The 14,229-nt window shown below is 54.2% G+C and overlaps 4 protein-coding genes across 4 annotated transcripts; all 4 read right to left on the bottom strand.

The window, feature by feature from the left end:
- Positions 1-492: 492 nt before the first annotated feature.
- Positions 493-2,919, bottom strand: JN550_007425 (uncharacterized protein; the record flags this gene model as incomplete). Its single annotated transcript, XM_049319274.1, has 1 exon — positions 493-2,919. The coding sequence occupies one exon, from the start codon at positions 2,917-2,919 to the stop codon at positions 493-495; it is 2,427 nt and encodes an 808-aa protein (XP_049170707.1).
- Positions 2,920-3,931: 1,012 nt separating this feature from the next.
- Positions 3,932-6,165, bottom strand: JN550_007426 (uncharacterized protein; the record flags this gene model as incomplete). The annotated part of the gene is made up of 3 exons (XM_049319275.1): positions 3,932-4,100; positions 4,153-5,032; positions 5,094-6,165. 3 exons carry the CDS (start codon positions 6,163-6,165, stop codon positions 3,932-3,934), a joined length of 2,121 nt encoding a protein of 706 aa, XP_049170708.1.
- Positions 6,166-8,087: 1,922 nt separating this feature from the next.
- Positions 8,088-8,780, bottom strand: JN550_007427 (uncharacterized protein; the record flags this gene model as incomplete). Its single annotated transcript, XM_049319276.1, has 1 exon — positions 8,088-8,780. The coding sequence occupies one exon, from the start codon at positions 8,778-8,780 to the stop codon at positions 8,088-8,090; it is 693 nt and encodes a 230-aa protein (XP_049170709.1).
- A 1,377-nt stretch (positions 8,781-10,157) lies between these two features.
- Positions 10,158-12,523, bottom strand: JN550_007428 (uncharacterized protein; the record flags this gene model as incomplete). Its single annotated transcript, XM_049319277.1, has 2 exons — positions 10,158-10,293; positions 10,347-12,523. 2 exons carry the CDS (start codon positions 12,521-12,523, stop codon positions 10,158-10,160), a joined length of 2,313 nt encoding a protein of 770 aa, XP_049170710.1.
- Between the last annotated feature and the right edge of the window lie 1,706 nt (positions 12,524-14,229).

The raw sequence follows: 14,229 nt of genomic DNA on the forward strand, positions 1-14,229 counted from the left end.
GCTGACAGAGAAGTTACCCACATACATTGCCCATCGGACTCCCAAGCAAACGGCTCCAGAAGGAAGACCAGACTGTTTTCGGCGCCCTGGTGCTTTACGATCTAGGCATGTTTGTAAAGACTGGCGGATTGCGTAATTGGATAACGCCTGCGATGAGGGGAATCAGAACTAGACACAGGGGGGATGGGATTGACCTTGAAATTTGAATTGCGTGCATCAATCTCATCAATCGTGATAACGCTTATTTTGAAATACCAAGGTGGCCAAAGTGTATGAACATATATTACATTCAGGCTAAGCATTTCTAAGAAGATCTAATGATGTGTGAACTGGACACGCTTACAAGGGTTGTGTCGATAATACTAGTTGTTAAAACTGTATAGTTCGAGTTTCAGTTCACAGCAATGCGGACGCTACGATGGGCCACATTGGCAGATTACTGAGTGTAGCTATTCTCCTTCTATCAGTATTTATTTATAGATGCACATGCCCCTATGCCTCAACGCATTTATCAATGTTTTCTGAGATCAGCTTAACAATTTCCGTATGATCAAAGGCTTGAGCAATGTTTAAGGATGTATCCCCATATCCGTTGCACGTTAGACCGTTGGCCCCGTGATTAATAAGTAGTTGAACCAATTCAACGTTCCCTTGCTGTGAAGCCGAGTGGAGTGGTGTCCATCCGTCTTTATCAGCAGCCGAAGCGTCGGCTCCATGGTTAATAAGCAGCTCAACCACATTACTATTCCCGCTTCTAACGGCGTAGTCTAGTGGTGTTCGCCCGTAGACGTCAGCGGATATAGCAGCACTACTTTCAAGAAGCTGTTTGACTAAGAAAGCATGCCCTTTCTCAGCTGCAGACATCAAAGCAGTCATCCCTTCGTTGTCCCGTAAATGCACATTGCACTCCTCTGTCTGGAGAAACGACAACGCCATTGCCTCGTTGCCGTACTGGACGAGTTGATGAAGCAAGCTCTCGGCTCTTTCATAATGAAAATCTGGATGTATATACCAAGTTTCTCCGGCAAAAGGTAGTTGTCTCCACAGTGGCGTAGGTGAATAATTTGGGAGTCGTTGTGCCTGGAGGTCCAGCATGACTTCGATTGCAGTTGAGTTACGCATTGCGGCTGCTGCGAGAATCGGAACTCCGTACCTCTCGTCTTCGATGTCAAAGCAAGATTGAGGGCACGGAGAAGCACGTATAAGTGCTGGCGTCCCAGCTGCTGCCAGGATGTATAGGAGACTAGCTTTGGGTGTGTATCGTCGATCTGTGAACATGTAGATAAGGTTGTAGTGTTTAATCCATTTGGACCGGTCGAATTCATTCAGAAAGTCGCATTGACTTATGTCGTGGCTCTCTGCTTGATCAGCATGATACAAAATCCCTTGATTGGCGTACTCAGAAAATGGAAAGGTCGCAATGATTAGACCATAAGGGCTTTCCTCAAACTTGAGTAATGCCGTCATATCCATATACGAAAGGCAGCACTGCTTGAGTGCTTCATGACTTCGTCCGGGAATGTTTGTTCCAAGACTGGGGAACAATTTGCCAAGCCCATCTTCTTTGAGAAAAGAATCCCTGACTGATTCATGGATAAAGTGAATAGTTGGATATTCAGATTTAGTAGATTCGGCCAGTCCTTTGGAGGTGTCGAGAATGTATCTTAGCACATCATCTTCTGAAATATCGTCGGAGTGACACTCTTCTAGGTGACTGGACTCCGTGCCAGACAAGACTGCAAGGTATAGCTGTTTTGGCGTAAGGGGTCGCTTTGCGAATAACAGCCACTGAATGCAAAGAAGAAGGCTATCTTGGCGTTTGACATCGCGAGTTAGAATGTCGTGGAACAGTGCATGGAGATCTCCGGGAAGTTGACGAAGCCGCTGACGAAGGCTGTGCATTTGTCCGGCGTCGTACTCTTGGTTGAGGATATCGACAACAAGCACAACCCACATAAAAACACCGCAGGCTTTCTCTTGAAGTTCAGAACGTATCTGTTCGGAAAGTTTGCTGTGCCCAATCCGCAATGCACTACTTAAATATGCAGTGATATCTTGCTGGTGCTCGTTTCTTTCCTCAAGAATGATCTCAAGACCTTCCACCGTGATATGCGGATAGTGCCTGCTAGCGAAGCAGATGTACAGTGGACCTCCTTTGTCGACTAGGTCTTTCAGAAGGAAGACCATGTCGCGGATTTGCTGCACGTCACATTCATCCAAGGCGTCAATCAAACATACGACTCGGGTTTGTGCCAATATTTGCATAGCTTCCTTGATGAGCGACGTGAGAGATCCGATGGACCATTGGTGACTTGGCCGCAAAGTGTCCAGGATATGTTGTAACTCAGGCCGCGCGTTTAGTAACTGCCACAGCAACGATCTGTATAGGCCGGTAGTTGTCTTTTCCAATTCATCGCCTCTGGCATCAAAGAAGAAGCTGACCAGGATGTCGTTGCCAACGTTGTTCTGGCGAAGTCGGCTCCGTATATGGTGCAAGAGAAACTTCATGAGTGTGGACTTGCCGGCCCCCGGCTTTCCCTTGATCCATAAGAAGTTTGCATGATCTGACAATCTACTCTCTTCCCATTGCTTGTATGACTCAGTATGTAGGAACCAGCGGCAGGTATTCGCATGGGCTTCTTTGATACTCCATTCCCGAGCGTCGATCTGATCGAACCATAGTGACTCGAGCAATGACTTTCTGGCATCGCTTGCGCTGGTCTTCTGTGAAGAGGGATTGCAGTTGATTGAAATATTTCCTCCGACGTGGAAGTTTCCATTCGTATTCGAGATGCCTGAACCATCGAAAGTGCTAGACACGTGGCCTGGGTACGTATTATGGGCTTCTCCGTTCGAGTGGCCGCCATAGTTGTTCGAGGGCGGCTCGTCAATTCTTCTTCGCTTTTGTGGTGGCTCCATGCTCCATGCCCAACGATATCTCCATTCCAGGGCAGCTCCTCACACGTGTACTTGGCAACGCTGTATCGGCGCTCGTGTCTTGTTCCGTTGCATATATGCTTGAGTCTCGTTGCATTCAAGACGAGGCATTCGAGCGTAGCCCGAAAGGTGGCAGAGGAGTGTGATGACCGCTCGAACGTTTGTACGGCAAGGCTGTGAGCGGGGAGAGTTTTGAACACCAGAGTTCGCCCTCTCATCATCTGATGGGGCTGAGCTAGACTGCGGTCAGGCAGACACATCACTCCGCGCAGCTCCAATCAGGGGCCTTCCACCAATGGCTGTCATTGTCCAATCACGAAAGGTCAGTGGCCAACTGCCCGGAAGCCCCCTTCCACTCCCCAAAGCTTCGTTTTGCCTTGTTGTGGAATTGGTCCTGAGATCGATGTTTGATTCTCCCTTGGCTGCTCTACAGCCCTGCAGAGTTGAACAAGCAAGCAGCCACCTCGGCGTGCGTGTGATGGGGCGATGATGAACTTGTGAACCAGCCGTACTGCCAGAACGTAGCACTATAAACAGCAGATTACGGTCCCGATGATGGTATTGATACATTCTTATTTGAAATTCAGAGCATGTGACTCGCTTCTAGCATGATATTTGTAAACTCCAAAAAATGAAAGCGGAGTAGAAAAACGCCGAGCAAAATCAATCAACAAGTAGACGAATCTTCCGTCATGCGCTCATGGGGCCGGGCCTGTAGTCATGTTTCCTTAACGCTTTCCTCAATCACATCATAAATAACGCCCAGCAAAGAATCACGGATGAAAAAGACAGCGTACCGCAGCTTATGGTGCCAGGCGGTTCTGAAGGGGGGAAATGCCACCGGTACAAGAAATCAGTGGTACCCTTCCCGTACCATACTCAGGCGCCGCCTCATTCTCATCTGAGCAGCATGATCTGCCGCCTCGTGTTCCAGTCGTGCGATCAATTCGACAAGAGTCTCCTTTTCCTCTTCCGGGCACGCGGGACCGAAATACTAATCAATCCTTGCCGTCTCGAGACTGCGCGCGGACGGGTTGGATAAGTTGTTGACCTGCCTGGGCGGTGCCTGGTACTTGCTCTTCTTACGAAGCCGCTTGCGAGCCACCATGACTGGCACGGAGCTCTTGGTCACGAGGTAGTTGGAGAAGGATCCCAGGAGGGTGCTAGAACAGGCAGTTAGAACAGTATTTTAATCCGAGAATGTTGTGAACTTACCCCTTCAGTGCGCTCCTGCCACGACTGCCTAATATCACCAAGGTCGGGTTGACCAGGTCAATCACTTCCGTAATCAGATGCTTCGGATTCTTGCAGTGGATACACTCAATAATGACGCGGACCTCGAGCTGCGTCTTGCGAAGGAGTCTAGAGACCCGATCAGTGACGTCTTGGACAGCCCTCTCTCGCTCTTCTTCCAGCTTTGACTTGCCCCTGAATGATGGTGCTGGCGACGGAGTGTTGCTATGACTTTCCAAAGCTCGCACTTGAGGCGATGCCGATGATCTGTTTAGGTGGAAGGGGCTGGGGCTGCTGGTGAACGGAGGTTTGGTGCTCTTGGTCATGGCATTGATAGCAGCTGCCTGCTCCTTCATGGACTTCGGATCGTCGGGGACTTGATTGCCGGCGTCGATGGAACCGCTCGCCTCTTCATCCATGCAGTAGAAGGCAATCAGTGTGTCTCCATCGCGGAGAACGGTCCCGACGGCCCACTCCAGAGCATGAGTTGACTCGTCGCTCATGTCCATGGCTACCAGGTACTTGCGAAGACGCCGGTGCTCTTCCTCGGCGCTCCGTTGTAGCTGGACAAAGTCCCCGCGGTAGATGATGCGGATGGACCTGTGTACCTCGGGGTTTGAGATCACGGGCGTCAGAGAGATCGGCAGGTTCTGGGCGCGCTTGATTGCGTTCACATCCTGATCATCCTGATCGGCATTGGGGTCAGGTGTTGCAGCGCGTGTGGGAGGATCCTGATCAAAACTCGTCGATGGCTGTACCGAGCGCTTATTCGATTTCTTGCTCTTGTCCCCGTTCGGGCTTGTCACCGTTATTTGAGGATCAAATAGTGACGTGTACTTATGTTGTGAAGCGATTTGCGCCCCTGTGAGCATTGTCAGTATCATCCATAATGGCATGGGTCCTATCTGTGGACGAGGACTTACGCTCGTCTTCGGCAGCGGCGAGCAGACTCTTCGCTGCTCGCTTTGAATCACTTCCGCCTTGGCTGTCAGCTCTTGTTGTCAATTTTCTGCCTCTCTCGTTTTCCTCGTCGGATGAGTTGCCCACATCGTCGTCCGTATCGTCGTCTGTCAAGATCTCTCCGTAAGGGCTCATGTTAAGTTTCTCTATACGGCCGTGACCGTCAGGGTCCGACTTCTTCCGCGGAAGAGACGAAAGGCTTGAGCCGCCATAGAGCAGGTTTGCATCCGAGAGTCTGCGATAGGCGCTGTCCTTGTCAATGACTGAGCCGTCATCCAGTGTAATGGTCGTAGTGTCCCGGGTGCGAGAGGAGGAACCTCCCAGCAAGCTACCATGCGGCGAGTTGGATCGCAGGTTGAAGCGGTTGTGTGGTGACTTGGACTTGCTATTTCCTCTACGGGAGAAGCCAGACCTCCCAAGCTCGCCAGGTAACACGAGGTTCGATAGGTCTGCACTGCGCAAGGCTTCTCCAATGGAGGAACTCGATCGAGGGTGACCCTGCGAAGCACGTTTGCTTCCCGGATGGACCTGGCCAAGATTTGTGGCGTATATATCGCTAAACTTGTAGGCCTCAGTGGGGTCGAAGTTTCGGTCTCGAGGGAGCGGAGGAGAACGCGGGCCAAAGTCAAGCATGGGCTTCGTGGCGGCATCCGACATGCTTCGGTGGTGGACTTCAGCCGGCGGGACGGCGGACCTGAAGGAGAGTGTCGGTGACGTCTTAGCACTCGACACGACCGGGGACTTGGGTGCGGCCGGGCCATCAATGTCCAACATGCTGCGGATGGGAGCTGTGGGAGGCGGGCTGTCGATGTCCAGCATGCTGCGCACAGGTCGGGGAGGGCTTCTCCTCATGCCGGCCGAGGATCCAGAGGCACCTCCCATATCAAGCATGCTCCTGCCAGGCGAGCGCGGGCTCACGTACGGCGAGGGGGACCGGGCGCCGGAGATAGAGGGAGGACCTCGGGAGGGTTGGTGCGACGACAGCAGGGCCTCGATCTGCTGCCGCTCCTCCTCCATGGCCGCCTCGAGCGACATGATCTGTTTCCCAGCCATACTGGGGGATAGCGCAGACAGACGCAGTCGAGGTGAGGGGTGGGCTTGGATAGGTGTCTAGGTGTCGGCGATGCAGTCGCTGTCGGGAAGAGCTTCAGGCAGCGGGGCGAGGCTCGACGTCGTTGGGGTCCGGCTTTGCGCACGGTAGTGGTGGTGATGGTGTAGTGGCGGTGGTGTGTTGGAGGAACGATGCGGGATGTGGTCAGATCAGCCTCGTGGGGGTGCGCCAGTGACCAGGCGAGCTTCGTACGGTCGGGATGGAGGAGAAACGATCATCGTGGGTGCCGGTGTTCCTTGGGTGTCTAGCTCATAGCACCGCCAAGGAAGCTGCGGTCCTGGGCGTATGCAATCGATACAATCCGTACTCCGGAGTCCGGGGTGGGCGTTCAGGCGTTCAGGCGTTCTGAGGCCGCGTCTCTGGTGCCGAAGCTGCCCTGGAGGTTTTGAGTCACCCGCCGGCAGGATCAGACACGACAATTGGATCCGGGAGGCCTCGTGTCGCCAAGGCTGTTGGACAAAAGGTAGTTTGTCCCTGGGGGAGGAGTCGGGACGTTCAACGGCGCTGAGACGGGCGAAGCGGGGGAATGAGGTTCTCTTCAGGTCTGCAGGCTTGGCGGGTTGTAGTTAGCGACTTTGCAGGTCGGGGGCGTCTTGGCTTTTCGCGGCGATTGGAAGTTGTCGCTGTTGATCAGGAGCCTTGCATCTAGCACACTCGAAGGATGGGAAAAGGACAAGGACGCGATGTTTTTCAGAACGAGGCACAGCTCAGCTTTTTCCCGCTCTCTCACAGGGTCTGGAGCTCGACATGGCGATCATCGACTGATAGGCTCGAGCTCTTGAACTAGGAAAAAACGTGTTGATGCCCAGTCAGCTGGGGCCCCTGTTCGGACGATTCATACCTTACCTACAGCTAACACACATTACGAGCGCTATCACAGGAGTTTCAGGGGTTTAATAACTTAATCAAGTGCACATGTCATGTCGTGTTTTTCGTCCACTTAGATATTCCCCGTGTTCTACACTCTCTTCAAAAGTTTTTTATTAGTTGTTCGCTCCTTGCGCACAGTCGACGTCATCGTCGCGAAGTGGATGCTGCGTTTCTCTATACTTTTGTGAACGTCTAACCAACAAACCTTGTAACAGCTGGTCAGCCATTCTTCTCGCGCACATTTGGTATTCCAACATGTATTCCTCGCATTTGATGATTTGATCACGCTCACCCAGCTGACGACTTAGTCAATGGCTCTTGGTGCTTTCGCCATCGAGTCCAGGCTATAGAGTCTAGACTCGAGGCGTGTTGCGAATCGTGGCACGTGTCGTTGAGGACGGCACTATCCTTTGTAGACAGGACACACCGAAATGACCGCCAAGGGGGCTCATGACAACGATAAGTCCTTCGAATGGGTTCCAGCCGAATCGGGGGCCGGCTCGTCCACCTGGTCTACCCCAGACTGCCATCCGACCGTCTACCCGCGGAAGAGGCAGACCTGTGGAGAACCCACATGGCGTATCCACTAACTTACACTGTCACAATGTCCGCTCTAGTCCGCACGCTATCATCCCCATACATTTCGCATTCCTAACTGTAGTCCAGGGGAAAGACTGCCCGAGGTATCAAGGATGGTATTGGTATCCGTGTTGTGATCACAATCGTCGTTCGCACCTCGAAACTGAAACCAAGACTGGAAATAAGATCTTATGATTTCAATCTGCGACGCAAGGGACGCTCAGATGATTAAACTGGTCAGATCGTCTATAGTCGGAATTACAGATTACATTAAACTAAAGAGCCCTCCATATATCCTCAATCCCGTGCCCTTGTCTGGATAGGATGACTCCACGAGTGCTTTTGCACGATCACCCCCAGCCCACCTCCTTTATTAGAAAGACAGCAAGATTTCAGACTAGTACTGACTCCAGTCGATCGCGGCAACGTCGTCGTAGCACTTGGCCCCGAGCGGGCGGAGGTTGAACTCGTCGACGCCGTGGAGCTCGGGCAGCGGGGCGCACTGGGCCAGGAGGCTGATGGCGACGCAGTTGTCGGGCACGGCGGCGGCCTCGAAGCGCACGGGGTACTGGGGGCGGCCGTAGGTGGGCGCCGTCTCATTACAGACGACGAAAGTGCCGGCGTCGAAGCGGATGAATAGGTCGGCGTACGCGCCGCGCAGCCCGGGCGTGATGCCCGCCCCGACCGTGCCGAACTGGCCCAGGTTCAGCGACAGGTACGCCTCGCGGTCGTTGGACGCCGCAGGGCCGAACTGCAGCCCCCCCGGCATGTAGTTGCCGGTGCCGAAGTCCACGGGCGGCGACGCCAGCGAGGTCGACGCGCTCGAGACGTCCTGGCCCGTGCCGTTGACGAAGAAGACGGCGCCGCCGCCGGCGTGCAGTGTTGCCGTGTACAAGTTCGCGCCCACGCGGGTACCAGAGAGGGACCAGCCGTTGATGGGTGGGTCGAAGATGGCCTTGCTTGTGTCTGTCACATTGGCCACGAGAGTGAAGGCCTGCCCCTCGGAATATGGGGGAGCCGAACGACGGCTGATGGGATTGGCGGCAGCAAGGCTGGCTACCAGTGTTAGAGAAAGCGATTGGAGGAGCATTTTGATGTTCTCTTGAAGAGTGAAAGGGTGTAAGGTTACGAGAGTATAGCAGGGATTCGAGGTCGTAGAATGGATAGTCTGGACTTCAGTTCTGCCTGTGAAACCGATGGAGACTCAAAACCTTTTATACTCAACTTTCTTTTTCACATCCTTCAGCTGTGTCTAGTATTGCGAGCTGTGACATTCCATCGTCTGACTTCTGACCGCCATGCCTGTTATGGAGTCGCCGAGTGTGTGCATATGGACACGAGAGTATAGGATCACCACCTTGAGACTCGCATGGGTACGTAGATAGTCGACTGTACGACATTAGTGGATTTCCGAAAGAACCATGCCTCCGTGTCAGAACCAAAAGGGGAAAGGTGCCATCGTGTATGCACCGATGCGGCAAAGCCACCAATACTGGGTTGTCGAGTGCCATCAGGTGGAACGTTGAAGAAGATGCATTTGAATAGCTCCGAGGCGCAGGCTTATGAGCACGATTTGAACGATACTATACGAACTAGTGTGGCTTGCACAATGCTATGTTTAGTCGCATTGAGAAGTGAATGAGACTTCCGGTTACCGCCGCTGGTAAGCAGAGCGAAGAAGCCGTCTGACTGTCTGGGAACGTTACACTATGAGACGGAAGGTAACAATCATAGTCCTAAGCCACATGCGGATGTCTCGCGGCAGGATCAATGAGAGCCATATGTTTCGCTGCAACTCTCAGCCTAGGCACCTTTATGATAAGGCTGCATTCGGCTGGGCTCTCATGGAAATTTACAGCCTAGAGATGGAGACATTGCACCGAGACAACTAAATTTGGGTGAAATACTTTTTATTAAGGTATCAGAAGTTCCTATCTGGATTGACCTCTGATCCATCAGAAGGGTGTGTTCATGTAGACGGCTCCTTGGGTATTTGGGTCAGAATCATAGAGCCGCCGCTCCCCTCAGTGCCAGGAAAAACCACAGATTGACCGACTTTTGACCATAAACGCCTGGTGACTGAAAGCTGAAAGCCCACCATTTTCCAGCAAAAGCAAGTCTATCGATACATGCAAAGAGTAGATGGTATTCTTGACGTCGACTTCTGGGGTCTAAGATGGCCTCAGATCCGTCGAACATCAATATGTACCAAAAAGCCGTAACATATGATGCAATGGTGGAAGAAATGCATCATGATATGGGACCATCGTCGTGTCAATGGGTACCAGTATCACTAATAACTTTTCTCAAACCGTTCCAGAGATCGGCTGTAGCAGCGTAGGGGAAATTGCGGGACAGGGTCATGAAAGTGAAGGAATCCCGGGTCGTAATCGTGACGGTCAAGCAAAATCATGCAAAAAAACAAACTGCAGTGGGCATAGGGGTCTATGTCGACACAACGGTTTGTTTATGCCTTCTCCTCGGCCTTCTCCTCCTTGGCGGGCTCGGCCTTGGTCTCAGCACCACCCTGCGACTTGACGTACTCGTCATAGACAGCAATGGCCTCGTCGACCTTGACGCGGAGAGCATCCTCACTATCAATCCTGCAAGATGGGTTAGTACACTAGCCAATGTGCTCGGTCGAAGGAAAACTTACAGGTTGACGAGCTCGTTGTTGTCCATCTCCAACAGCATACCGGTAATCTTGCCGGCCAGCTCAGGCTGCAGAGCAGCGATCTTGGGGAAGATGACCTCACCCAGCATCTGCTTCTGCTGTTGAGGGTTTCCGGCGTGGGCCTGAAGCTGCGACTGCAGAAGAGAAGCAGGAGTCAGGGGCTCTTGCGGCTGGGCACCAGCAGCAGGAGCGCCTCTTCCACCCTGAGGGAACTGGCCACCCATCTGTCCGTTGCGCTGGTTCATGCCACCGCGGCCGGGGCCACCCTGCCTGGCGTTGGGAGGATATCCGGGCAGACCAGGGCCGGGCATGTTGGGCATGTTAGGCATGGGTCCGCGTCCGCCGGGGCCGCCGCGGCCGTTGTTGAGGGCAGTCTGCTGGGCCTGTGCCATGGCAGCCATGAACTGAGGGTTGCCAGGCTGGCCATAAGGAGCACCAGGAGGGAATTGGCCGGGCATGCCGGGCATGTACATACCCTGGGGCATGGGTCCACCACGGCCACCGCCCTGGTAGTTGGGGAACTGGCCGGGTCGGCCGCCCTGGACACCAGGCATACCCATGCCGGGCTGAGGGAAGGGCATGCCCCGGCCGCCGCCAGGAGGGAAGACGGGCTGCTGGCCTGGGCCGTAGAAGACGGGAGGCTGGATGAACTGCTGGGGCACACCGGCCTGGGCAGCAGCGTGTTGCATACGGAGCTGGTTGCGAGCTTGTATACTAGCCTCAAGCTGGCTCTTCCTCACATCCTTGCGCTGAGCCAGGGCGACGTAGAGGGGCTTTCCCTCGATCATGCGCTGGTTCATCTCGGTGACAGCCTTGGTGGCGTCCTCAGGGTTGCTGAAGCAGACGAAACCGAAGCCCTTGCTCTTGCCAAGCTTGCGGTCGCCCTTCTTCTCCTTCTTCTCACCCTCCTCCTCCTTGGCCTCCTCGGTAGGCTGCTCGTTCTCCTTGGTGTTCTCCTGAGTGCCCTCGTCCGATTCCTTGTCCTTGCCCTCGTCGTCGCTGGACTCGCTCAGGCTGTCACGCATGACCTTGGCAGAGGTGATAGGACCGAACTCGGAGAACATGGCGCGCAGCTTCTCGTCGTCGACATCATCGGCCAGGTTCTTGATGTACAAGTTGACGCCCTGGTACTTGCTGGCCTTCTCCTGGCGGGCGGCCTCGTACGACTTGCGCAGCTCCTCCTCGCGCTCGTGCTTCTTCTGAGCACGGCCAACGTAGAGGTCCTGGCCCTGGAAGTCCTTGCCGTTCAGCTCGTCAACAGCCTTGGCGGCAGCCTCGTGGGTGGTGAAGTTGACGAAACCGAAACCGCGAGACTTGCCCTCCTGGTCACGGGCGAGAGACGACGAAGTGACGTCACCGTACTGCTCGAACAGCAGGCGGAAGTCATCGTCACTGGCCTCGGTGGCAATGTTCTTGACGTAAACGTTGGTGAAGTTGGCCTTCATCTCCTCGAACTTGCTCTGGCGGTCCTTCTTGGGGATGTGGGGGCCGACGTAGACCTTCTTCTCGTTGAGAAGCATACCGTTGACGTGCTTGATAGCAGCAGCAGCGGCCTCGTCGGTCTCGTAGTGGACGAAACCGTAGCCCTTGGAGTTACCACTCTCGTCCTGGGCAACCTTGCAGCTCAGGATGTTACCGAAAGCGGCAAAGGTGTCGTGCAGAGCCTTGTTGTCGATGGCGGCGTCAAGGTTCTTGATGAAGATGTTGCCGGAACCGGTCTTGCGGAGGGCAGGGTCACGCTGGGACCACATGATGCGGCAAGGGCGGCCCTTGATCTGGGTGTAGTTGAGCTCCTCGAGGGCGCGCTCACCATCCGAGGTGGCGTTGTAGTTGACGTAGGCGTAGCCCAGCGAGCGACGGGTGACGGCATCGCGGCAGACGCGGATCGAGGCGACAGAGCCAATGGATGAGAACAGCTCGAAGAGCATAGCTTCGGTGACGGAGGGGTCCAGCTCACCGACGTAGAGGGAGGCGGAAGCGTGAGGGTGGGGAGTCTGGGCGGTGTTGGGGGTCGCGGTATCGGGCTCCTCGCCCTGAGCATCGCCAGCGACGTTGGTGTTGATGGCAGCGGGGGCCTTGGCATCGCCGCTGTTGAGGGAAGTGTTGCCGAGATCAGAGGCGAGCTGATCAACAGCGCCGGGGGTAGTAGCAGCGGCCATTGTGTTCAAACGGATAACGTGTACTGTTGGAGGGTGGGGAGTCAGCGATACGTGTCGCAGCGAGAGGTGGATGGCTTGGAACCGGCAGCGCCTGATGCTCAACACACGCATGCGGCGGCGTTGGCGTCGCCGACCCCTGGCTGGGAATTGCCTTCCTCCTCTTCTGGGCCAGCGCGTGTCTGAATGGCAGTGTGTGAAGGAGAAGAGATTGCTTACCAACAACTGAATGTGAACTGTGTGTCTCGTTTGACGGACGTTGCGACGGGGCAAATGAAGTCTGGACAAAGGCTTTGTCGGGGACTTCGAAGAGCTGGATATGTCAAGAAGGTGAATCCTCGAGGAAGAGAGGATACGGGATCGTGACAGGTTGGATTCGAGGTGTGCGGAATGGGAATAGAATAGAGGAAGAGGTTCGCGATAGGCTCTATTCGCGTGGGTCGTGGGAGAAGGGGGAAGGGGATTTTTTCTGAATTTTCCGAGTTTTTTTGCAAGGGGTTTTCTGATATGGGATTTTCTGGTGAGAATCAGGAGAGTACGACAAGGAGCGCACTCGAGACTGATCTCTTTTTCGTTCAGACCTTGTGATGATGGGTTGGGTTGGTGAGGGTTGGCAGGAGAGGACAGGCAAAAGGCGGTTTTTCAAAATCTTTTTTGAGAACGAAAGTGGGACCCACCCGAGTCACCAATCACGCGGAAGCGACGCTTGCAGACGTTGCACCCTCCCTGGTCTCCCCTCCAGCCATGCCCAAATTGCCCATCCATCCATTCCACGTTGAAGACTACAGTGCAGTACCTACTCAGTTATCTGACATCGGAGATCAGGTTTGGCTGGTAGGCTGGATGTGGCGGATCGTGTGCAGTGAATCCGCCATGTCACTGAGTTCATTTTGATGCGCCGATGTGCGCGTGGTTTTTTATTCTGTGGTTTTATCTGCGCTCTACCCAAGGGGACAATACAAGGCCTCGCCTCCTCACCACCAACTAACTATCGACTTATCGTCACCCAGAGTTGAGAGGGCATCCAGGGTCGCTGGGCCTGCTCCCAGCCTCCGCCCTCTCCATCTAAACCTGGGCCGGAGAGCATTGATCACCCGGCGGTGGGACTTTCGCCGGGGTCGTTCGTCTCGTTCTGTGCACTCGATGCATCCGGGCAGCATGTGCGTGTGTCTCAAGTCCCATCGGTCTGCATTTCAGCCATTTCGACACGCTATCTGTTTCCGTTTGCCCTTGCCAACTCATCCAGGCCGGGATTTTCACACAAGCACCCTTCTGTCACTGTGGCACTAGGTAACTCTATCTCTGACTACGAGCTACACGCGGGTCTCCAAAGTGTTATCGATAAGGCGGGAACACGACCCTTTGAAGAGGTCGGTACGGTCGCGCTAGGTATTTCTGTAGCACAGGCGCAAAGTGGAATATTCACCGTTTGAAGCCGCCTCTGACGTGCGGATCTGATCGAGATGTCAGCCTTCTCCCACCAGAGAGGTGCAAGTTCCGGTCACATCTCGGTGTTGAGTCTGGGCAGTCACTGCATGGAACAGCTATAACACATACATGCATAGTAACGCCCATAGAGCTCGGATTCATCGACCTGTCGTCATATGCACGGGATCAACACACAGAGGCCATTGTGTCACACTCTTTTTCAACAATCGTGACTGGTGCCCAGGTCGCTTGCTTCCACGTAAATAGACATCAGATGCACG

This window comes from Neoarthrinium moseri (assembly GCF_022829205.1).
Source record: "Neoarthrinium moseri strain CBS 164.80 chromosome Unknown scaffold28_Wmoseri_CBS_16480, whole genome shotgun sequence".
Taxonomy (NCBI): Eukaryota; Fungi; Ascomycota; class Sordariomycetes; order Amphisphaeriales; family Apiosporaceae; genus Neoarthrinium; species Neoarthrinium moseri.